This window comes from Etheostoma cragini, chromosome 24, assembly GCF_013103735.1.
Source record: "Etheostoma cragini isolate CJK2018 chromosome 24, CSU_Ecrag_1.0, whole genome shotgun sequence".
NCBI lineage: Eukaryota > Metazoa > Chordata > Actinopteri > Perciformes > Percidae > Etheostoma > Etheostoma cragini.
Genome location: NC_048430.1, coordinates 7,480,771 through 7,503,348, shown reverse-complemented (window position 1 = coordinate 7,503,348; position 22,578 = coordinate 7,480,771). Strand labels below are relative to the sequence as shown.

General features: G+C 40.5%; 4 protein-coding genes across 8 annotated transcripts; 2 read left to right on the top strand and 2 right to left on the bottom strand.

Moving 5' to 3' along the window:
* Positions 1-39: 39 nt before the first annotated feature.
* Positions 40-1,683, top strand: LOC117939655 (gamma-crystallin M3-like). Its single transcript, XM_034865134.1, has 3 exons — positions 40-173; positions 380-622; positions 1,185-1,683. The coding sequence occupies exons 1-3, from the start codon at positions 162-164 to the stop codon at positions 1,455-1,457; spliced, it is 528 nt and encodes a 175-aa protein (XP_034721025.1). The 5' UTR covers positions 40-161; the 3' UTR covers positions 1,458-1,683.
* Positions 1,684-3,874: 2,191 nt separating this feature from the next.
* LOC117939633 (gamma-crystallin M2-like) lies at positions 3,875-4,893 on the top strand. The gene is made up of 3 exons (XM_034865104.1): positions 3,875-4,083; positions 4,242-4,484; positions 4,566-4,893. Exons 1-3 carry the CDS (start codon positions 4,075-4,077, stop codon positions 4,833-4,835), a joined length of 522 nt encoding a protein of 173 aa, XP_034720995.1. The 5' UTR covers positions 3,875-4,074; the 3' UTR covers positions 4,836-4,893.
* A 260-nt stretch (positions 4,894-5,153) lies between these two features.
* On the bottom strand, positions 5,154-6,747 carry LOC117939632 (gamma-crystallin M2-like). Its single transcript, XM_034865103.1, has 3 exons — positions 6,567-6,747; positions 6,212-6,454; positions 5,154-5,484 (listed from the first exon to the last, which is right to left on the bottom strand). The coding sequence occupies exons 1-3, from the start codon at positions 6,573-6,575 to the stop codon at positions 5,209-5,211; spliced, it is 528 nt and encodes a 175-aa protein (XP_034720994.1). The 5' UTR covers positions 6,576-6,747; the 3' UTR covers positions 5,154-5,208.
* A 2,394-nt stretch (positions 6,748-9,141) lies between these two features.
* LOC117939653 (protein boule-like) lies at positions 9,142-15,784 on the bottom strand. 5 transcript variants are annotated; one of them, XM_034865127.1, is made up of 11 exons: positions 15,564-15,784; positions 14,295-14,436; positions 13,550-13,641; positions 13,351-13,405; positions 13,146-13,221; positions 12,585-12,745; positions 11,995-12,069; positions 11,864-11,899; positions 11,665-11,781; positions 11,340-11,435; positions 9,142-11,210 (listed from the first exon to the last, which is right to left on the bottom strand). In XM_034865127.1, the coding sequence occupies exons 1-11, from the start codon at positions 15,593-15,595 to the stop codon at positions 11,088-11,090; spliced, it is 1,005 nt and encodes a 334-aa protein (XP_034721018.1). In that variant the 5' UTR covers positions 15,596-15,784; the 3' UTR covers positions 9,142-11,087. The 5 variants fall into 5 exon arrangements, with proteins under 5 accessions (XP_034721018.1, XP_034721020.1, XP_034721017.1 ...); XM_034865129.1 differs by having other exon boundaries at positions 11,329-11,435; positions 14,295-14,447; positions 15,564-15,770; XM_034865126.1 differs by having other exon boundaries at positions 14,295-14,447; positions 15,564-15,770.
* Between the last annotated feature and the right edge of the window lie 6,794 nt (positions 15,785-22,578).

The following is a 22,578-nucleotide window of genomic DNA, read 5'->3' as shown; positions in this document are numbered from 1 at the left end:
TAATGTGTTCCAGCGTTGATGTATAATACAGTAGGGACTTCCATGCCGATGGGCTGACTCAGTTATTTTGCACAATTGAGGGGCAGATTCTTTTGATGTCACATGATGCATAAAAGGCAGCGCGCCAGTGGGAGGAACAACAGAAATCTAATAGCGCGACCATGAGCGGAAAGGTATGAAGGGTACAGATCTCTGCACCAGCCTACTCACTGATGCACACACTGCATCAAGATCATTCATAGCTTTATACTGTATATGTCCCAAAATAGTATAGCACATAACTTCTGCAATGCATCAGTGTGATTTGTGTTAGTTTATGAAAATCCCACTTGAACATATAGCTCTGGAGGTTTTCCTAATGCTGTGTCTTTCTCTCTAGATCGTCTTCTTCGAGGGGAGAAACTTCCAGGGCCGCTCGTATGAGTGCATCAGCGACTGCTCTGAAATCACCTCCCACCTGAGCCGATGCAGCTCCTGCAAGGTGGAGAGCGGGACGTTCATGGTCTACGACCAGCCCAACTACACGGGCCAGCAGTACCTCCTGACCAGGGGAGAGTACCCCGAGTATCAGAATACCATTGGCTTCAATGACTGCATTCAGTCCTGCCGCATCGTCCCTGTGGTAAATATGAGCATGGTATTACTGTGACATGGGCGTGAGAAGTATGTTTGGTTGCTGTCTTATCCAAATTCACATGAGAATATTGGGATTGGTTTCTCCAGGACTGTTTGGGTGGTGGGGGGCGGGAGCTCTGAACTCAAGGACCTTATGTTCGGTTTTCTCTCATCTTATAAGAGTATTTCACAGATTTGATATCTCCATGACAATTGTGCAAACTCCATCTGCTGATTAAGAAAATGGGATGAGCTTGTAAGGAAAAAAGGGGACATTGGGTTATGATCTTTTATCTTCTGTCTTGTAGCTAGAGGGCTAGCCTTGTAGCCAATGCTGCATTTTTCTTCTTATATTTCTCAACAGGAGGACGTTTAAGAGCTTTAAACGGATATTTAGCTTCTCGTGTGGCATGGCAATCAAGTTGATTTCTCAATAGAGCTGGTTCCTATTTCCTAGAATGATCTTTAGCTGTTTTTGGTAACATCGGAGCAGCAAGGTGAAACTCTAAACAGCATCTATACACCATGACTCATGCATATAGTTCATTGGACATGTTGTGTTTTAACAGCACAAGGGGCCCTTTAAGATGAGGATCTACGAGAGAGCAAACTTTGAGGGGCAGATGCATGAACTGACCGACGACTGCGACTCCATCCAGGATCACTATCACATGTCTGACATGCAGTCCTGCAACGTGATGGAAGGCTACTGGTTGATGTTCGAGCAGCCAAACTACGAAGGCAAGATGTTTTATCTGAAGCCAGGAAAGTACAGGAACCTCAAAGAGATCAGCAGCGACGACACGAGGTTCAACTCGATCAGACGCATCACTGAATCTTAACTAGTCTAATCGCTCACATTTAGCTAATGGGTTTTGCAGATGCTTTTGTTTTATTAACATTAACAAGATGTCGAAGAGGGAGGCAATAAGAAGGAGCCTTGTTTTTATCCTGAAACTGTGATTTGTGCATTGTTTGCATGTAGTTCCAGTTTTACTGTGCAATCCAGCCACGATGAATTTACCTCTATAACTGTGTGATGCACACAATAAAATGATTTGCTGCATATGTTGTGTGATTTTTTTGCCCTGAACATAATTTTTTATTAGTGACTGTTTGGCCAGTCACTGGTATTTATTAGATTTACAAACACTTAACGTCTGTTTTAGACTCAACTAATATGAAATGCTAAAAAAAAAAGGTTGTTTTCCAATAATTGACTAAAACAGAAAGTGCAAACTTGGTGGTGAAAGCATGTATAGCAAATTTACAGCAATGTGAATATATAACATCTCAAATGTGAGTATACAGCACAACAACACACTATATTTTAGTAACACTCAAATCCCTGCTTTATATTTGTTGGGGGTGTACGTATGTGCAATCTATGTTAATGAATGATGCTATTGAGATGTGAAGTCATAGTCATAGACTGTAGAAATAGTGGACATAGCATCAGTGACATCACTCACTGGCTTGTGGACTACTATTTTAAAGCCTCAAATTAATACAGCCATGGATGTATAAAACACACACACACACACTTGAACAAAGCGAGGAGAGTTGCTCAGTGGTGAGAGAGTTGCTCAGTGGTGCATGAAGCCGAAAAAGTTCAACTTCCTCATATAAAATTACCCCGATTGATGGGTGCTGCTTCAGCACTATGGGGCCCACAGACTACACTAGAGACCTCCGGTTTAAGGCTCCACTAACTTGAATGGATATTAAATGATTTAATTGTGCGTCTATTTTAAACTTTCTAAATATTATGGACCAAATGGATCAAATTCTGATCGTGAAATTAGTCATTTTGTGGGGTTGTGACGCTTCAAAACAAATAGTCCATTGATTTGAAGACGTCTCTTTTTGGGCCCCATTTCATGACGGACGTAGTTGTAATTCCACTGTTTAGCCACCATGTCAAAGGTACACTCAATGGGGGGGAATTTGCGATTCCCTGAATGGCGAAGGCATGTCCCGCCCTAATCTGCCTCTTTTTAGTTTACCCTGAAATTCTATGTTCGTGCCTGAACTTTACCAAGAAGAAGAACTTTACTAAATTAGATAGAATGCAGATTTAAGGCAATTCAACAGTGGCTTCAGTTTTTACACATGGCAGCATTGTCCACTTATTTATTTTTTACACAGTCTATGGTTAGAGTGGATGATATTTGTGCAGGTCTACAAATACAGTAACTTGTAAAAAACTTTCAATTTAAATGCTTAATTGACTTGATCATATTTACATGCACACCAAAAATGTGACTGTTGCTCACATCTATCTGCAAAGGGAAGAGGAAAAGGACTGACAGACATCAGACCAATCAAATACACCAAATCAACCAAATCTATGCATGTTGCATTGACTAATTAACAGATTATATATGGCTTTAGAGTGTAGAAGGACAACAGGAAACACCAATCGACTTGTGCTTTATACACCTTGGCCAACAGGGCACCCCAAAATATATAAATTAGACAATTTGTATTTTTGCATAATACAGTGCATCAACACTATAAGAAATATGGGTTTTCTAATACAATCTAAACTATTTTTAGGCATCTTAATTTGATATTAAGAATTTAGAATCTCAATAAACTTTTGGCAGTTGTACTTAAAGTGTAAAGTTAAAGTGCACACTGACAAATATGGGTTTATATGTGAGTACATTTAAGTAACTTGATTTTCTGATGTACTTCAGAACAGATATTTTAAATTGAAAATTTGATACATTTGCCTTTAAGTACTGTTTACACTTTGATGTTGTTAAATCAATTATATGCAGACTTTACCGAAATGGCTTTCTAGAGCTTAGTCCATAGATGATATCACAATATGGGGGGGGGGGGGGGGGGCAAACAAAAGCTAAACTAGAAGTTCTAGTGACTGCGTAGAACAAGCGGTTATGCTGACGTGACGAGAACGACGGCATCTGATTTGTAATTCATATAAAAGTTGCTGCTGAAATGCAAGGCAGTGGTTGTGATCACTTCACAGGGTGTTGAAATCACTCTAGCATTTAGAAAGTTAAATTTAACATCAACTGGACAGCATCACTACAGCCTCCTCACAGGGTACATACAGTATGTACAGTAGCATATTAATCTGCATTAACAGGGATACTTTGGATTGTACATGTATTTTGTGTACATTTAAAAGTATGTAAAATATGTGCTTTCCCATGAGTTTGACTTTCACGTAAAAAGGCCTTTTCAATAAATATGTATGTTGGGAGATTAACTTCTGGTTTATTTGTAGATTTTATATCATCGACCATTCAAAGGAAAGCCTCTGCTCAAAACAGCTGATTTGCTCAGTTGACCACACAGGACAAAATAGTGTCCCGTAAAGTGCTGACGAGCCTTCTCATTGTTCTGGATCACAATGACCCAGGTCATCCGTGGGTTATAAAGGCAGGGAGGAGCCCAAGGCTGCTGAAAAAAAGGCTAGGCGACACAATGGGCAAGGTAAGGCTGCTTGTTTTGCTCTGTGCCTTCTGTGCTTCTTTATACTTGCACAGATCATTCAGCCGAAAACGGTGAACCGGAAGCATTCTTTTCATGTGGTACAGACTTATACACACTTATAAACAAATGTTTGAAATTCCCTCTACTGATCTTTTCAGATCGTCTTCTACGAGGACAGGAACTTCCAGGGCCGCTCCTATGAGTGTAGCAGCGAATGCAGTGACTTGCATTCCCACTTTAGCCGCTGCAACTCCATCAGAGTGGACAGCGCTAGCTGGATGGTCTACGAGAGACCCAACTACATGGGCTACCAGTACTTCCTGAAGAAGGGGGACTATTCAGACTACCAGCGCTGGATGGGATTCAATGACTGTGTGCGATCCTGCCGAATGATCCCTATGGTAGGCATTGGTTCAAGCGCTTTAGGTTTACAATGAGATGTCTTGTGGTGACCCTTAACTGAATAAATCTTGTTTCTGCAGCACAAAAGCGCTCACAAAATTATGATCTACGAGCGCCCAGAGTTCGGAGGCCAGATGAAGGAGCTGACAGACGACTGCCCCTCCCTGTCCGAAACCTTCCACTTTAACGACATCTCCTCCTGCAACGTGAAGGACGGATCCTGGATCTTCTACGAGCATCCCAATTACAGGGGGCGCCAGTTCCTGGTACGCCCCGGTGAATACAGGAGGTTTAATGAGTGGGGAAGCATGAGTTCTAGGGTGGGGTCCATTAGACGCATCACTGTGTGAGAAGCTGATGTAACTCTGTTTATGTCAAGTACTGTCAATAAATAAATCTACCACATAACCACTACTCTGTCAACTGCTTTAGGTTTCTTAGGGCCAGTCAATAAGGGGGACTTAGTGGATTGAAAAGTTCGGTTAGTTTGCAAATTAGTCCTCATTGCTGAATATGTTTAAGAGGACAAAGCGGTATGCAAGTTTTCAAAACAATGGGGTGGAAGAATCTATGCCAAGCCATACTAATAACTGATTTCATGAGTGGATCAAATATTACAGAAGGAGGACAAGAACTCAAGCTAAACACAGAGACACACAAACACACAGTTTAAGTCCAGCATGTTTATTGAGAACAGAGAGTGGAAGAGGGTCCAAAAGACTTCTAGTTTAAGTCAGTGATCCGCCTGAGGGAGCCGATCTTCGGACTGGCGGCGCCCCAGTCGCTGTACCTGCGGTATTCGCCGGGTCTAAGGTAGTAGGGTCTTCCCCTGTAGTTGGGCTGGTCATACATGAGCCAGTGGCCGTCAACCACGTTACACGAGTTAATGTCAGACATACGCAGGCGGTCCTGGATGTTGGGGCAATCATCGCTCACCTCCTGCATTTGGCCGCCCATGTCTGGACGCTCAAACAGTTTGATTTTGTAGGAACCACGGTGCTGCAGGAAAAGAACATTTATGAGTCACACATGTGCTATACAGCTGTACTTTTTGGTGATTGTGAACATAAAAACAGTCCAGGGATAGTTCTAAAGTGTATTCCCCACCTTTCCAATCCAATTTGCAGGTTAACACAGTTTCACCAAGAATGTTTTGCAAATGCAGTTTGAAGCCGAAGATTCTCCTAAATTTAGTTTCTTTCAAGCCACGTGTAGTTACCAGATATCCTTATGTGATAAATCTAAGCTATCCTCTGTTTTTGCATTAGGGACATTATCTAACATGAGTTGTTGAGGATTTATATTCCTAGAAAAGTCAAACTAGTCTAGCTTCGGCAAAGCCGTTTTCACCTAAGGTTATTGTACTGTATTTCAGATTTGAGGGACATGGTTTTTTACTAATTTAAATTTCCCTAAGGACAGATGTGTCCAAATCTATTTCCTTTCCTTGTACATGTTTAGTATATTTTTCTCAAGCTGGGTGTGGACATACAAGCAGGATAAAGATAAAGTAATAACATTCTGTCTTGTTGCTTTTGTTTGACCTTTGCTTCTTCCGTTATACCCTTTGGTGTTAGTCAGTTTGACGTAAGTATAATAGGTTTTCTTTCCTTGATTTATTGCTTTTCACATAACACAATAAATCAGTGTGCACATGTGAATCAACAACAATACATTTCTCCTAATTAATTGCCTAGATACCTCTTCTATAAAACGTTAGGCTTACCACGGGAATCATGCGACAGGAGCGGATGCAGTCGTTGATGCCAATCATGCGCTGGTTGTCAGAGTACTCCCCCCTGCGGAGGAAGTACTGGTGGCCCAGGTATTGGGGTCTCTCATACACCATGAAGCAGCCGCTCTCCACCCGTACGGAGTTGCAGCGGTTGAAGTAGGGGTGCAGGTCAGCACAGTCGCTCATGCACTCATGATGCCGACCCTGGAAATTTCTGTCCTCGTAGAATATGATCTGCAAACGTTTGTCAAAGTACTAATTCACTATCAACTCCCATTGTTGAAACATCTAAAATGATAACAGGTTTTAATTCGGTATTTTCAGTAACATTACATAATGAGCTTACCTTTCCCATTGTGACATTAGTGGGGGCCAGACTGGCGCTCAGACGCTCTCCGTGCCGCTGTCCTTTTATATAAAGTAGCGGTGTGATGGCACAGCATAAAGTATTGTCATCCAAATTGGTTTTATAACACAAATCTGGTTATGTATAGCGACGCAGCACAGGGTGATGACTTATTGTTGTCCACTTTTCACATGTTCATCAAAACACCGCAGAGTGCTAAAGACCCGGGGGACACCACTCTCAGTATCAGCAAAACAAGCATTATTTCTGTCATTTTCATTCAAAAACGTTCCTAAAGTTAAGAGTAAGAGTATTTTGACTGTTCACAATAACTTAAGGAGACACACATTGTTATATCCTTTCAGATAACCCCACAAAACCATAAATTTAATCAAATAATTTTGCGTGAAATGTCCCCAGCTGGAGACACCTGATGGTTAGTGATGCTTTGGTGCACTTTTATCAATATTTTCTACAATAAACTGATAAATCCTTGGTCACATGACGATGAAATCTATCATCTAGCACCATCATCAGGTCAAAATGTTATTTTTCAATACTGTAGTTTTATGACCAAATACCAGCAGCCTCAGATATACTTTGTGGCTAGTGCTGTCCTGCTAACACACCACACTAAGCTAAGATGGTGAACATGCTTTACATTAAATATGCTTTACCAATAACATCAGCAGGTTGGCTCAAAGCACTGCAGTGGCCAAATACAGCCTCACGGAAACAGGCCAGTGGAGCTCAACAGTGACTTCCCAATGTTTTGAACGGGTCCAGTCCTGGAAGCAAATTTCCCATTCATTCATTCCATTTACGTTTCATAAAAGCCCAAAACCCTAAATTCTGAAAATGAATGTGATGTTCACTTTCGGAACTTCACTGCTGAGTTCTATTTGTCTGTTAATTTGTCCTTTACTAATTAATGATGTGTATTTGTAGGCAGACATATAAACAGAGTTAAGTGCCTTATACCACAGTATTTACGGTATTTGTTATGAATGCGATTGTGTGGTTGCTGCAAAAGACAGGCTTCCTCTTAGTAATACTTCCCTGAATAAAGAAATATAATAATGAGGTTAAATAAAAAAAACATTACCTGTTTGGCACTAAAGCTACTAAAAGCAAACTAGTGTTTTGGCATGTTATTTATCTATTTCATTAAATTCAAAAGAGCTTACATTCCAGAGTACTGCCTGGATTTTCTGCGCTGTAGTTGACATGTTTCCTAGCACAGACCAAAAGATTCTGTAGATTAATAAATTTTAAAAAATCAGTATGCGTGTGTGCAATTAGCATGTTACATATAGAATAGTTTGCTTATGTCAGTTAAAACACCATCAAATTTCCATTCAAAATAGATAGATTTTTTGACTTATTGTTTGTGTTGTTCCAGTATGATACAATACACACTAACCAGCAAATGTACTGTAGATGGACCCTTCACCTCAAACTTAACAGTTGAATTTTTTATTTACCAGCAAGTTGACAAATTGAAGTGCTGCAGGTGACTTCCCCAGCACTAAACTTGCCGAGTTGGCCCATGGACTCATTCGATGTTTTTATAGGCCCCAGAATCTAATGACAAGACAACAAGTTTAGGTTTTGTACAAAAATCTGCATTTGTGAGATCCGCCTAAACACACTTTCAAACTCAAACAGCAGCTTATTTGAAATATTTCGTTTTTTTTAGTTTGATGTAAAGGAGGCTTTTGGGATATTACACACATCTGAAAGGTTCCTTGAACACTTCTTTTGCAGTAAACCACATTTTGGAACCAGTCTAAAGCTCATGTACAGACGGTGGACCCAGACACACAGCTGTTTAATAAATAAACCTCAGAGGTCACGTGACTCGATCTTTTGTTGTTCCAATGAGCAGGCATTCGGTGCTTTTGCCACCCTGCCAAGGTCTGGATCCCATTCATACAGATAAAAACCCTGATTCATCATCTCTTTTTGGCCTAGAGACTGGCACATTATTATAGGATGCCCACAGAAATACATTGGAGTTGGTCATGTTTAGTGTTTCAAATGCAGCTGACCATTTCAACTCTCATTGACAGAAGGGTTAAACAATAGCCAATAAACAAATGTGTATCTATATAACAAGGTGGTCAACAATGGCAGAACACGGTGATTTTATAATACCGCAGTCATTATTTGGCTTGATTGCAGCATGCAGTAATGCAGTAAAATGCAAGTTGCATTGTGGGAAATTTAATATTAAGCATTTCTGTAACACAACCCATTACATTGAGTATATCTCGGTCTTTGCTGGTATAATTGACTTCTTTTTTTAAATCTGTCTCTTGTGAGCTCCATTCTTATGGAAATTCCATAAATCATTTGAGGAGTCCTATAATAAAGAGTTGAATTACCTAATTAGATGTTGTAAAAAGCATTTCACCGGTTTTGCACATTCACTTTCAATCACATGTTTCATTTCATATTTCATTTTTTCATATTTCATTTTTTCCATCCAACCACTGGTCTCCATTCACAAACATAAAATCAACTAATCACTCATGCAGAATTTTTGCGTATGAATGCAAAACACCGCTGCTATACCAAGGGAAGCATTTATTTCCATTCAAGAACTGCAAACACACTGAACTTAAAATGATGATGTTAAAACAGAGTTAAATATGTACTGCACATATCTCTTTAAGACAATGTAAAGAAATCACAAAAATAGGTTAGATTTGGTTATTCTGGTTATACTGTTTTACCATTTAACGGCAGACAAAACCCAAGTTTGAGCCAAGACTAAATATATGGAGTTAAAAATACAATAACTGAAATTGCAAAGGCATGAAAAGCACACTGAAAAATGTACATCTACATTTTTAACTATATTAAAAGCAAAAATACATCAAACTGAACAGAAAATGGATAAAAAGCATTTAAATGTAATTCAACCTGTAATGAGTTTCAAGGCAGGCTTGTGAAATATTTAGAAACAGCAAACTCAACCACATAACCTGCAAATCTAGAACAATCCAGAACTTTTAATAAAACTAGAAAAGAAACTAATTTACACTGAAAAATAACTTTTGAGAGAATCTCCCAATCACTTACAGTTACTGAATTAAGTATTTCAATTATTACTTTATTATTACTAAAACTACCGAGCAAGGCCAATGAATTTGCGGTTACTTGGAAGGTGCAGTTTAACAAGCCAAGTCCAGCTTTGAAAGCAGTTAGCAAACAAGACCCAGATCCTCGAGGCACACTGGTTTCTTACATGTTCTGTTCTATAAATGCGTCGCTGTGTGGATTAAAATGGTCATGTCGCTGTTACTTCTGTACCGTTTCAACAACACAGCCGCCTATTGCTGCTACTAAATTATTAAACCAATTAGAGCTGGTTTAAAAACGATAGACAAATCTCTTCACATCAGACTGAATGGATCAGAGGACGCCAAAAGGTCCCATCACCGATAAAGCTGAGCAGAGGTGATGCAATAAGATGCAGCAGCTCACTCACAGCGTCCAAATGTTGACTTAGTGACTCAAATTACTATACCAAAAAAATCTGCGTTGCTTCTTCATATCCTGCCAAACAAATGATGCAGAGGATGTACAGCATTGCTTCTCTGCACATTAACGGTGAAAAGGGTTGACCCAGCAAGAAAATACATCTTTGATATTCTCGGCTCTAGCATGGTGTCTGTATGCATGTAGCTAGGAGACTTATGATGCTGCAACAACGCTAAAAATGCAAAACTAAAAGTAGTTTAACAATCGAAAAAGGGTTCAAGTTACGCTCAACTTAATTTGGAAAGACACTAGATCTGGCCTTGAATGTCCTGCTCATATTGTTAACCAAGAATAAATCAGGTTTTAAATGTTACTGCTTAAACCGACTTTGTTCTCATATTGTACAGTTCAGGTTTTAAAACTAAACTTGAGTTTGATCAGCAAAAAACTAAAGAATTCAAGCTTGACATTTGATGGCCGAATGCCAACATGCTGTGGCCATCTCCTGACTACGTCACGGATCACAAAAGCTGAAGAACTTAGACATTTGTACCTGGAAATCTTGAGTCACAGATTTCAAGATGGATTGTTTAGTCATCTTAGTTAGAGTTATTGTGTTATCACAACTAGCAAAATAAATGATTTAGTGTAAACTCAAATCATTGCTAAGTTGATGTGTTAATTGAGGAGACATTAAGCCCTACTTCTGTAAATACTATTATGCATTGTGAGCCACTGTAATGGAGTGAGTTAATCTCAATCAACCAACTGTATTAAACGATCAATACCGAAACAGATCCGAGCGCTGCGAGTCTTACAAGGTGAGAGCATTCCTGGAGTTGGTGGCAACAGAGAATCTCTCAGCAAAGAGGCCATGAAAACATGTCATGAAACGTACTGCATTATGTTGCTAGGCACAGGTCAAACAGTTGATAGATTATTTGTCCGATGGATCCGAGGAGAAGGAACTAAACTCACGAGAGGTTGAGGTGCTGTGAGTGGGATTTGTCCCTTGACCAGCAGTCAGTGGGTTTAGCCTACATGAGAGGCGTCTGGAGGCGCGGTGGCTTCTGGCAGGTAGTGGTACTCCTTGTGATGGATGTAGCGGCGATACTTTGGCTTCAAATGGACCCGCGAGTGCGGAAACATCGGATTCTGTCGCAAAAAAATAAAAAAGAGTGACATTAGGACTCAGGGAAGGTTTAATTAAATGGAGAGGAATACACAAATTGTGTCATGTCCAAAATGTTTTGGTTATATAAACAAGGCCCCCCTTTTCTTTACCTTTCCAGGGTTATGTTGCAGAAAAATCGGCGTCAATCCTTCAGTTCTCTGAGGATAAAATGGGTAAACCTGCTGCACTGTCGTTGGCTCTACAAACTGCAAAAGTGTGAGAACACGTTAAAGTTGTAAGTTCAGAACAAGTTTACTAACACCAGCAGAATCACCATTAAACTAAAAGTATATGTACTCAAGTGCATTACATATCTGAAAAAAGCATGAAGTTGGCAGCTAGAAAATGAAAGACATTTTCTTGCTTATAAAGTCATACCAATGCTACAACATAACATTTCAAAAATAACAATGTATGTCTTTGCACCAAACAAACCTCTGGTGTGGTGTCCTCCATGGCAGGCAGAGGAGGCTGGAAAGGGGCTCCATCAGCAGGCTGGTACACATATTCTGACTGCTGGGGGAACATGACTGGACTGGAGGGCATCGGCGACTGAACAAAAACATTCACAACAGGTGAATATTGGCCAAACTCTCCAGAACTAAAAAGGAGGAAATGGCTTTATTTTGCCTACCTGGACCACATTCCAATGACACTGGTTTGGGGCACACTAGGCAGAGGGAAAAGAAGAGAGAAAGCAGACCTAAATAAAAGTGGTCATGGACATGGTGAGAAATCCATGGATCGCTACAGGGCTGGGCTGACCTGGTGGTGGTGATAGGCTGGTGGCTGGTAGACCGGCGGAAGGGACTGAGGAAGCGTCACTGGAGGAGCAGGTTGCTAGAAAAAACAAAAAACACACTTACAACATTTGAGTGTAGCGACCATCCTTAGCCTGTAGTAAATGTTCCACCACACAAATGGATCCTTGCTTTCCAAGAATGAATTAATTGTGAAGCAAATATTCACAAACCAGAACATAAACTTAAAAGGTCCCCTAATATTGTATCTAAAGTTTCTTTTATATAGACCTTAGTGGTCCCCTAATACTGGATCTGAAGTCTTTCAGTCACTAGAGCCAGTCTCACAATGATATTTCTTTAGGCTGTGCCATTTCTGTAGCTTTTAAAGAGGAGAGGGGGAGCAAGGTGGAGGTTGGGGTTGTGGCTTTGACCAACTGACATTTTGCTTGTTTTAATGCTGTCTCTCTCTCATGGGCCAAATTCTCTGGTTAGGCAAAGCGGAGAAAAGGGAACTCATTAATGTTAAAGTTAAGTGTTAAGTTTGAATTACATGGTTTTAACAACGCTATTCAAGTCAAGTGTTAGGTGGGTGTGATATCAGTGACAACTGACAGGCCAGTGGTGGGCAGGAGAGCTCATGTTGGGGCAGTGGAAGTAGGCCACTCCGTTGTGGTAGGTGTAGGGATAGCCTGCAGACGTGGTCAGGTGCAGGGCCCCACAGGACATCGGCACAGGTATGGCAGAGTCAGGCATGGTCACAAAAACACTCTTAGCTGGGAAAAGAAGGAAACCACATAACAGTTAACTGGACATTTCAGAACCATCAAAAACTAATTATGTCACCTGAAGGGCGAGAAACTGTTTGAAAGAAGCCAGCATTTGTGCCCTGGAACGCAAATGTGATTCAACTTAACCTTCCTACTTTCGTCCAGTTGTAAAACAGTTTTCCTTTACTTTGTTTTTTATCAGTAAAAAAGTGGGATATTTGGCTTCTGAAATTGTGACAAAAATCCCATTTAAGGCAATCACAAATGGTGAGTGAATTTGGTTGTCAAACGGGTGAACTACAGCTGCAATGCTGAGTGGAAGGTGATATACTGGAGCGTGGCAGTGCCACTGTGGGATGAGGGGAATGCCTAGTATCACACAAGGGAATTCACACAGTCAACTTACTTTGTCCTGGACCTTGCTGCTTGCGGACAGCCTGACCAATGCTCAGCTTCTTATCGTTAAAACAGATGCCATTAGCCTTTAATATTGCAGTTTGAGGGGGGGGGGAGAGAAGATGCCACATTAGATAATACATTTTGGCAGATGAACTACATCATTATATGCACCTTAAGTTTAGTTTGAGACACTTTTAGCCTGCTTCACTTACATTATGAAGGACTTTCATTGCATCATCTTGAGTCTCAAATGTAACAAAGCCATATCTGTTGATGAAAGGGGCAGAATCAAGACCAATTATGTTTTTACTTGGCGGACTGTAAATGTGTGTAAGGACAGAAAGTCATGGCTGCATCCATTAATAATTCAGTCACCAACAGTACATGACAGGAATGACGACATTAACTCACCCCTTCGACATTCCTGAGCGATCTATCACAATCTTCACCTCTTTGACGGCACCATGTTGAGAGAAGACATGTCGCAGGTCGTTCTCATTGACCTTCATAGACACACACATTTTTCATGTTAATTCAAAAGAAGGTATAGCGGTTGCTGATTTGTTTTGGTTCATTTCCAGAATTTTGCCCATTTTGCAGCAAATATTAGTCGGATGCACCAAGAGATCTGTAAAACATCTGCATAAAAGTTGGTTGGAGAACATGTAAACGCCATACTTTAATCTTCACCTTACAATGATAGTTATATACAAGTGTTGTTTTTGTGGTACACTTCCCAGCAGATTTTGGACTAAATGATTTTGTGACTAAATGCAAATGTTCAAATTAGAGCCAACAGGACAAAGTTAGGAAGGAGTGTTACATAAAGCCAAGACATGGAAGGTTACTTAATGATAAATGCAATGTGTAACTTTTAATGCAGAATTTAGAGGAACACTAACAATTGACATTTGATTGTTGACTAAGTTTTACAAAGCATGTTTTTTGCTTTTTTTTATGGCTGAATTAGCCAGTAGAGAGCCGTTAGGAAAGAAGTTATTTATTTCTGTTTATTGTACAGTATTTATTCTCATCTCACAATCTTATCCTCTTGACCTTTGCTTATTTTGCGTGCTTTGCTGTTGTCTAGTTTGTAACCCTCTACAAACAGGAAACTTAAGATCAAAAGATGCCAGTGTACGTCTGCAGCTCTCACCCTGTAGTCAATTCCCCCGACAAAAATCCGGTTGGGGATAACCGTGCCGTGGCGAGGGGTGTGGTGGGTCAGGCTCTCGTCGTGGTTTTCTGCAGGTAGCACATCAAGCGTGGAGGAACTGCTGCTGTTCTCAGACGGACAGCTGGATGTGAACTTAAAATGATTAAAAAACATTTTTTAGTATACTTCAGTGCCAGTAAGGAACAACCGCAATCACCTTGTGGAACAGTATGAAGTGACTTGACTCAGCATGGATCTGGTGTGATTGAGTCGTTTCCCGCTAGGATGAAGTCAAGCACTCAGTTTTAAAGAGAAAACAAGATCAAAAAGTGGCTGATGATCAGCCACTATACTACATAGGCCAATGTTGACCCCCTGGTGTCATGGTAAAACGGCGTGAAGGGGGGACAGTGAGCGGCCAGGGGATCGGTTCGTGTCGCTGTGCAACAGTGGCAAAAGCAATCAGCCAATGGCAACTGCTGTTATAGTGAGCGACACGTGCCCCCAGGGGATTGGCTCGTGCTTGTACCACAGTGGCTGACCATCAGTCACTTCACGATCTCTGCGCTACTTCAGTTTTAGTACTAGTAAATCCAATTTTAGGTACACAGGAAGAGTTTTAAATTTAGTGCAAGTGTGGTAATGAAATCAAATCAAAAGAAAACCACCAGCATGATCCATTCTGACCAGACAACACTTACTGACCACTATTTAATCATCACTCATTGAAGTCCAATAACTAAAATAAACAGTAGGTCCTTAGGTGTCTTTGAAGTCTGACTTAGCTGATGCACCTGCAGTCACTATCATTACGGACAATTGTTCATTTCATTTGAGGTGTCCATTCATTTATTAATGAGCACACTCCCCCCCAAAAAACTCACATTTGTAGCTATTAGCAAGCTAGTTTTGACAAACAATGATACGGTTGGACAAAAAGCTCCAATGTTTAACCAAGTGTCACTCTTTAGTCAGCTTAGCTAGCTACTTTCCTAAAGTAAACTAGCATGGTGAACCTCAGGCCATTGTTACATTATTTTTCAAGCTTGGTCGATTTTAAGTAAAATGAGCTAAACGAAAAAATTAAAACGTTCACAATGTGTGATGGACTAATCTGGCAATGAATATATAAGAACGTTAAATTTGACACAGACTTAACGTTACTTAAATACCATAACATTGTTATGCTAGCTAGATTTGCTCTGACGTTGCAGGCGGGTAACAGTTAGCTAACGCTAGCATTAAGGGTAGGCTTTGCAGTTCACTCACCCCGTTTTGGTTCTCCGCTTCCATAGCCACATTCATCCGGTTAACTTCTGCCTCCAAAAGACGAATGCTGGTTACAATCGCAAATTATTCATGGCCTAATAATATCTCGTTGAAAATGTAGTTAACTACTTTGTTTCATGAGCCGCCTGCTCCCAAATTTCCCAGAGCCCGCTTGCTCCCGCGCCGCTAACTTCACGTATGATCTCATCACTCTGCACGTGATTCGGACACGCAGCGTTGCCTAAAGTGGCGCAAAGCGTGGCTCCTTTTTTCGAACAAGACCAGTCAATTGTGTTTGTTTTTATGATGTCTGCATTTTATCTCTGCAACATTTCACATTTTGTTTAGTTATTGTTTTAAGACATTTTAAAAAGACCAGTGAAATTCACTTCAAATCATACAAAAGACTTAGCTACCCATGTAACACAATTGTTTCCAAATTTGACATGGTGAATACACTTTGTATTTATTTAATTATATTTTTTTCTTTCTTTGTTGCTGTAGTAGACTACATGTATCCAATATCCTGAGAATATAGCTAGTTAATGCATCGTTTTTCGGGGCCAGTGTTAGCCAGTCGGCTAACTTTCAACCGTAGTCCTAGTTACCTAGCAACCTATCTTATCTTTAATGAGTATGACGCCGAGCTGTTTTATAAGATGATTTATGAGAATTTACACAATATTAAAGTTACTGAGAAAGAAATTAAGCATGGTTCCCCCCTCTTTTCAAACTGTCAGCTAGCTAAATTTGTTTTTTTTTCTACCTGTTATCTAGCAGCAGGTTGTATCTTCAGCGGTGTTTTGTTATCCCACAGATGTCGTCTTTCCATCCGGAAGAATAGAATGTTTGCCCCGGGGGTTGTGGTGCAGTTTGGGGGGAACCAACGTTTCAGTTGCCTCTCGATTCTGCCTTCATCTTTAATCAAACGTAACCTACGTCGTTGCACATGTTGCGGCCTATGCACGCGGCACAGTGGCTGGGGCAGTGCGGAGGTTACATAATTAGTTGAATTGACATCACGTGTGTTCATGTACAACAATAAAACCTGAAACCTTCAAGGGGGTGTACTTTCTATGCACTCTGTGTAGGCCTAAGAAGATATGAATCCTGCACATTCATCCTATTGGGACATCAGGGGATCATGGGTTCCCTGTTAAATTAAGTTGTGGTAAACATTTGCACACATTTATAAAAAGTATACAAGCAATGGAAAATACAATAAAGAGCAAAACATTCAAATCTGTTACTGTCTTGCAAGTACAGTCCAAGCCAGGTTGGTGCAGTAGCCTACAACATAATTTCCACACAGGGGCGACATTTCTCTGGGAATAAAAATGTCTTCATGCTGTCTTCAAGAGGAAATGAAACCTGTGGTTGTATTTTACCATTTTTTAAAGGACTGACCTACACATATTAACCACTTTACAACAACAACAGCTTTGGTCTTTTGGGTAAATTTACAAGACTATGTTAAATGAGTTTGAATTTCCCTTTAGATTATTCATCATTGTCAACTGTATATGAAAGGTCACATAGATGGCTGCTCACTCACCCTGAGTGAGCAGCACAGAATTTTCACAGGCGGAAAAATCCTACCAAAAATCACCTAGATCCACGTAAAGCAGAACCTCAACGCGTCTACTTTTCCTCTCTCGGTCCTCAAGAAGCCAGTCCATGTTGAGTTTAAGCCTCATGGAGATATACTTTCTCCATGATTGGTGACAGTGCTCTGAAACACTTCCATTTGCATCTTTTCCCCTCCACATCTACCTCCTACCCTCTCATACCACAACAAAAGAAAGTACAACGCCGAACAAAGTGTCTCAGAAAAAAAAAAAACACGTCCAGTAATGAATAAACAACATATAACAGGGACAACTTACATTCTCCCAGAGCATGTGCATACTATTGCAGATCTATTTGCAAACCTCATTTTAAATCCCCCTTTGTCTTTTCAAATAACTCATTACTTTTTCAGTGTGTAATTCCTGTTGCACATTTCCCATCATTGCAGCCTCCTTTCTCCAGATTGTTGGTCGTCATCTGAGCAGCGGGCCGTGCCATTACTTGCCATTTATTTCCAGTTATTCTAAATTGTTGGACACATTTGCCTATGAGGTCTGTCTGACTGCAACATGAGAAGTCAGCTGAAAAGTCCTTTTATACTCTGCAAAGATCATTTAACACAAGTGCTGTCAAGGCAACTTGCCTGGCTTCAGTTTGCACAGAAAACCAAAGAGCAGGGTGTTAGGGCGTCATTTGTTGGCTGTGTTCGCTCTGCTCGTTGTGTTGACGAGTTTCTAGCATGATTTCCTGTTATATTGTGTTTTTTGTGTGATGACACACGTTAAGGCTTGCTGAAAATGTAACTTAAATCATACAAATAATGAGCACAGGTGAGCATGGCATGGCACATTTTCCTCCCGTTCATTTTCTTACCGCTGGACACAAACTCCTGAGCTTTACTTCATGTGTTGATACAACATTTTGTTTCCTGTCGTTCATTTCGTCGTCTGCCTTGTTTACCTGAAACGTCAGGAGGTGAGTAATGTGGCTCTGAGGTGAGCTGTGTGCTGTTGGAGGAAAAGGACCAGAGCAGGCCAGCCAGCCGTGCCAAACAGAGAGCCCCAGATTTAGGATGGTAAATCCCAATCAGCACTCCGGCTTCTCCAGACGCGAGCAATGGTTAATGTCGGAAATGTTTGACGCAACTCTGTGACACTGATGGAAAAGCTGGGGTTGTGGACTTGAAGAAAAGATGTGTTTTTTTCTTTCATATCGACAGAGCTAAGCTCTCAGGTTGCAGTCTTTGGGCTAAGCCCGGCTAAATATTAAACTAACATGTGGATTCTGATCTGATCAACAGCATTACAACGATGAAACTGCATCCTTTTCTCACTCAAATCTGGGTTTCACGATAAACCAGCGTATTTCTCAAACTGGTCCTTTAAATCTTGGGAATCTTGAGTGAATCAAAGCACATATAGAAGAAACAGAGGTCAAATATCAGGTCAGACATGCATTTCCCATCGAGAAAACAGCTATTTTACCTCAGTCGGTCAGTCAGTCAGACAGTCGTGGAGACAGAGGTTGATGAAAAATGAGCCATAACAGAAGGGTTCGACTCGGGCTCTGTAATTACTCTACAAATCTCTGATTTCCCCTCCTTCATCTCCTGACTATTTATAGCTGCTGCATTCCTCTTGGAGAATAAAATGATCTCTTTGAGACAGTACAATGCCAGAAATAACAGGTTTGGACAAACATTTGCCGAGGCGTGGTGGGCCTGGCTGACCATTACTGAGTTCCACTGTGGTTTCAGTCCACTGTTTTTTCCCCCTCGTCCATTTATTCATCTGTTATTCTAAATGGCAGTGGGTTAGTGGGGGGGAGGTGGCGGGTAAGATGTGATGGTTCAACAAAAGAGCTTGCATGAACTGTGATGAATTCATTTTGTCTGGCAGAGAGCAACAAGGTCACCCGGTTTTCTTACGTGCAAAGGAAAACACACACACGTAAACACACACCTTCGTGTCTGTGAGTACTCAGGTGACTACAGGGCTCAGACCTCCCTCTTTGTGCTCCGTTTTGTTTATGTTACAATCATAGGACTTCGATGGCAAATATGATCAACTCAGACATGCGGCTGTGTATGTGTATATGCAATCATGTGTGTGTGCGTCTTTGCATGTGTTTAGGATATCAGAGCAGGAAGGCTTTCCTATAGACTGTGTTTCTTGTCAACTTTTGTTTATCAAGACGAAACGAAGATCATGCGTAGCCTGCGTAGCATCCAGGCTTCGTATCCAACATATTCCCACCAGCATTCGTACCATGTCGCACTGGGAAAATGCATTTTAACTATGCACTACTAACCAGATGACCCACCCAAATTCAAGTTAATTTACATACTGTACTATGCCAGAACCTAGCTGTCTTTAAAGGAATAGTTTGACATTTTGAGAAAAAAGTTTATTTTCGTTATTGGCCTGAGAGTTGATACCAGATTGATAAATTGATATCAGATACATATGCTATTGCTTTAGCACCAACCCCTGGCACAGTTCCAAAGCAGTTTAATGGTCATAGAAACGTTAACATCTTTTTATCACATCTGAGACCAAATAAATGTTGTATCTCCAACCACAACATGTCCTCGTTGGAGTATTATTTGTAGCTAGGTGGGTGTATTATAGCTGTTTTGTGACTTGTTAATTGAGTTTTTATATGATCTGCTTTCCATTTTAATACATTACTTTAGAAATCGTCCTAACCAACATAAAAAAATAGACGTGTACATGATTTCGTAGATTAAATATTGTGACCATTTCACAAACTGCTGTTAGACCGGGTTGATGTTTCCTACAGCATACTATAAAGATAGTAATATTTTGATATTTGAGCATAAAGCCCTGAGTCTAGCTCTATATCCAGAACTCTTGTCAGTGTACCATAGTTCTTTTTACAATAAGAGTCTAGTTTTGGAGGGGCTATTCTGTCCAGTTCCCACACTGTTTTCCTCCTTTAGTGACACAGTACAGTATGTACCTTATGTATGTATGTATGTATGTATGTATGTATGTATGTATGAGGGTCTGAGGGTTTCTTTGGAACAAGGTAAAAACCCTACACTCCAAGCCAGAGTATATTTTCACTTCAAAGGTGTAATAGAGCAAGGCAAAATGTCACAGCAGACATTTTGACTCAAAAGGAAAGTGTTCCTAAGACAATTTGTGACGGCTTCTAAAAGAAGATTTAGACCAACACATGATACTAAAACACCCTTGTTGATTAAAGCCGTGAAATATATGTGTCGATCCCATTGTATCAACGTAACTACAGATATTGTCCCTTCTCTGGCTTTCTCCGCTTGTTGTTTGCTCTTTTGTGAAAAGGCCTCACCACAATGGTGTCGCATTCCGCAGCGACACCCGATGATTTCTCTAAATGCAGACATATTATTTAGGGTTTTATATGCCGGGGCCCTGGCTGTAGTTAGTGGGTGTGCACACACTGACCTACAATGAAGCAAACACACTCAACATGGCTCTGGCCAGTGAACTTAAAGCGAAGCCAAGTCTCTGTGATGTTTCTTTTTTACCTCTCTTAATTCCTTTATTAGATGTAGCAGGTACAACATTGTTATCCATTCAAGTCTGGCTCTGTGACATGGAGTCAATCCAGCTGGAGCCCATTTTATAGTATTTGTGAGCTCCCACTATAATACAATATTTCATCTGTGAGTCTGACTGGTAATGGTTATTTTCAGGGGTGTGTCATTCATTACATGATCCATGTTGTTCTGTAAAACTGCAGAAAAGGTTACATATAAGTCAAAGCCCCTTTCCTTTGGCTCGAATCGGGCTTAAGAGTCATGTGGGAATAAAAAGCTGGGAATTGCCCATTGTAGCTGTACTTATTTACTAGTTTCTGCTCCATGTGACAATTTAAATAAAACATGGTTCATGGGGGAGAGTGACAGAGACCGAGGGGAGGACAAGTCGAGTCGTTCTGCGATCATTATGGATGCGGGATCATGAATTATTTGCCACGAAGATAACACAAATCTTTCATTAGATTCACGGCCCAGTGCACTTACAGATTTTCACCCCCAACACACACGCATTTGTTGCAATGCCCCTCCTGACACCCTGTTGTTTGTGTACAGTGAATGTAGGTCAGAAATTTGTGTATGTGTGCATTTGTCGGTCTCTGTTGTGTGTTTGTGTGTGTGTGTTTACTGTGTGTGGCGGCAATGGACACACAGTGTGCTACAGAGGAGGTCTGTCGTCTCTTGACACAACTGCAAAAATTAATCAACACACACTCACACGCACACACACACACGCACAAAGCGTAATCCATCGGTAGGTCAGTTTAATATTTCATTTGGCTGATGGACGGCGTCTGCTGCTCAGTGAGCCAAACATCATTACAACACTCTAAGTGACTTAACTCTAATTAGAGCTGAAAATCACATTAAGGCTGCTCTGTGATACAGGAAGCAGCTTACCTTTCCCCCCTCACTAGTTTGGGTTTCTTTTGAAAACGCACGTTGCAGATATCAAACAAGTAACTGTAACACCTTAAACAAATTATGATTAAAGCACAGCAGAAGTTATGGGCAGCGGTGGGCAAACTAAATCCAGATATCACCTTATTTTATTATGATTAATCATCATTTAAATCTTCTTCCATTACATAAATCATTTTAATCTGCCTATTGATGCACATTTTGTTTATTTTTTATTTAACTTCCACTATTGCTGCTTAATGTTACTTATTTTTCGCTATAATTTGACACTAACACAGCAAAGGAATACAACAATACCTTAGCGCTTTTATCAGTGATCCTGTGCATCCTGTGTGTTTCAATGTGCTTGTTTGTGTGTATATTTTATTAATGATGAGGGAGTAAACAGCTTCCACTTTGGTAACATACTTTTGCACTTTAAATGCATGTGTGCGTGTGTATTTGTTTGGGTGTAAGCGTGTGCAGTTCTGGTGTGAATGAATTAGCAGCCTGTTATATGTCTTCTGTTTCTTTGTTTCCTTTTTTCCTTTTCCAATGTGTTATCACATCGCAGCAAGGACCATTACAGCAAACACACACCAATATATCCGCCATTTTACCACTGATCTGTAACAACAGAAACACTGGAAAGGGCCCGTGGCGTCTCACAGTCATATAGTAAACCCTGATACGCATTTACGAGGACAATTTCATTCAGAATGAGGTGAAATGAGCAGTGCAAAACAGAAAGGTGTAGGACAGGATATTGCAGCGCTTTGACGAATTGGAGACTTACAAGGTGAAAACACGCTGGGGCAGGAAACAAGAAAAATCAAGGACCATAATTCTTGCAGGGGAACAAACCACAAAACAACAAATTTGTCCGAGGCCCTGGGTGTAATTTTGGGGCAGTGAGCCACTATTTATTCGGAAAACAATTGAAATCCAAAGAAATGGACAGTTTATGGACAGTCCCAGGTCAGGGTTAGTTAACTTCCA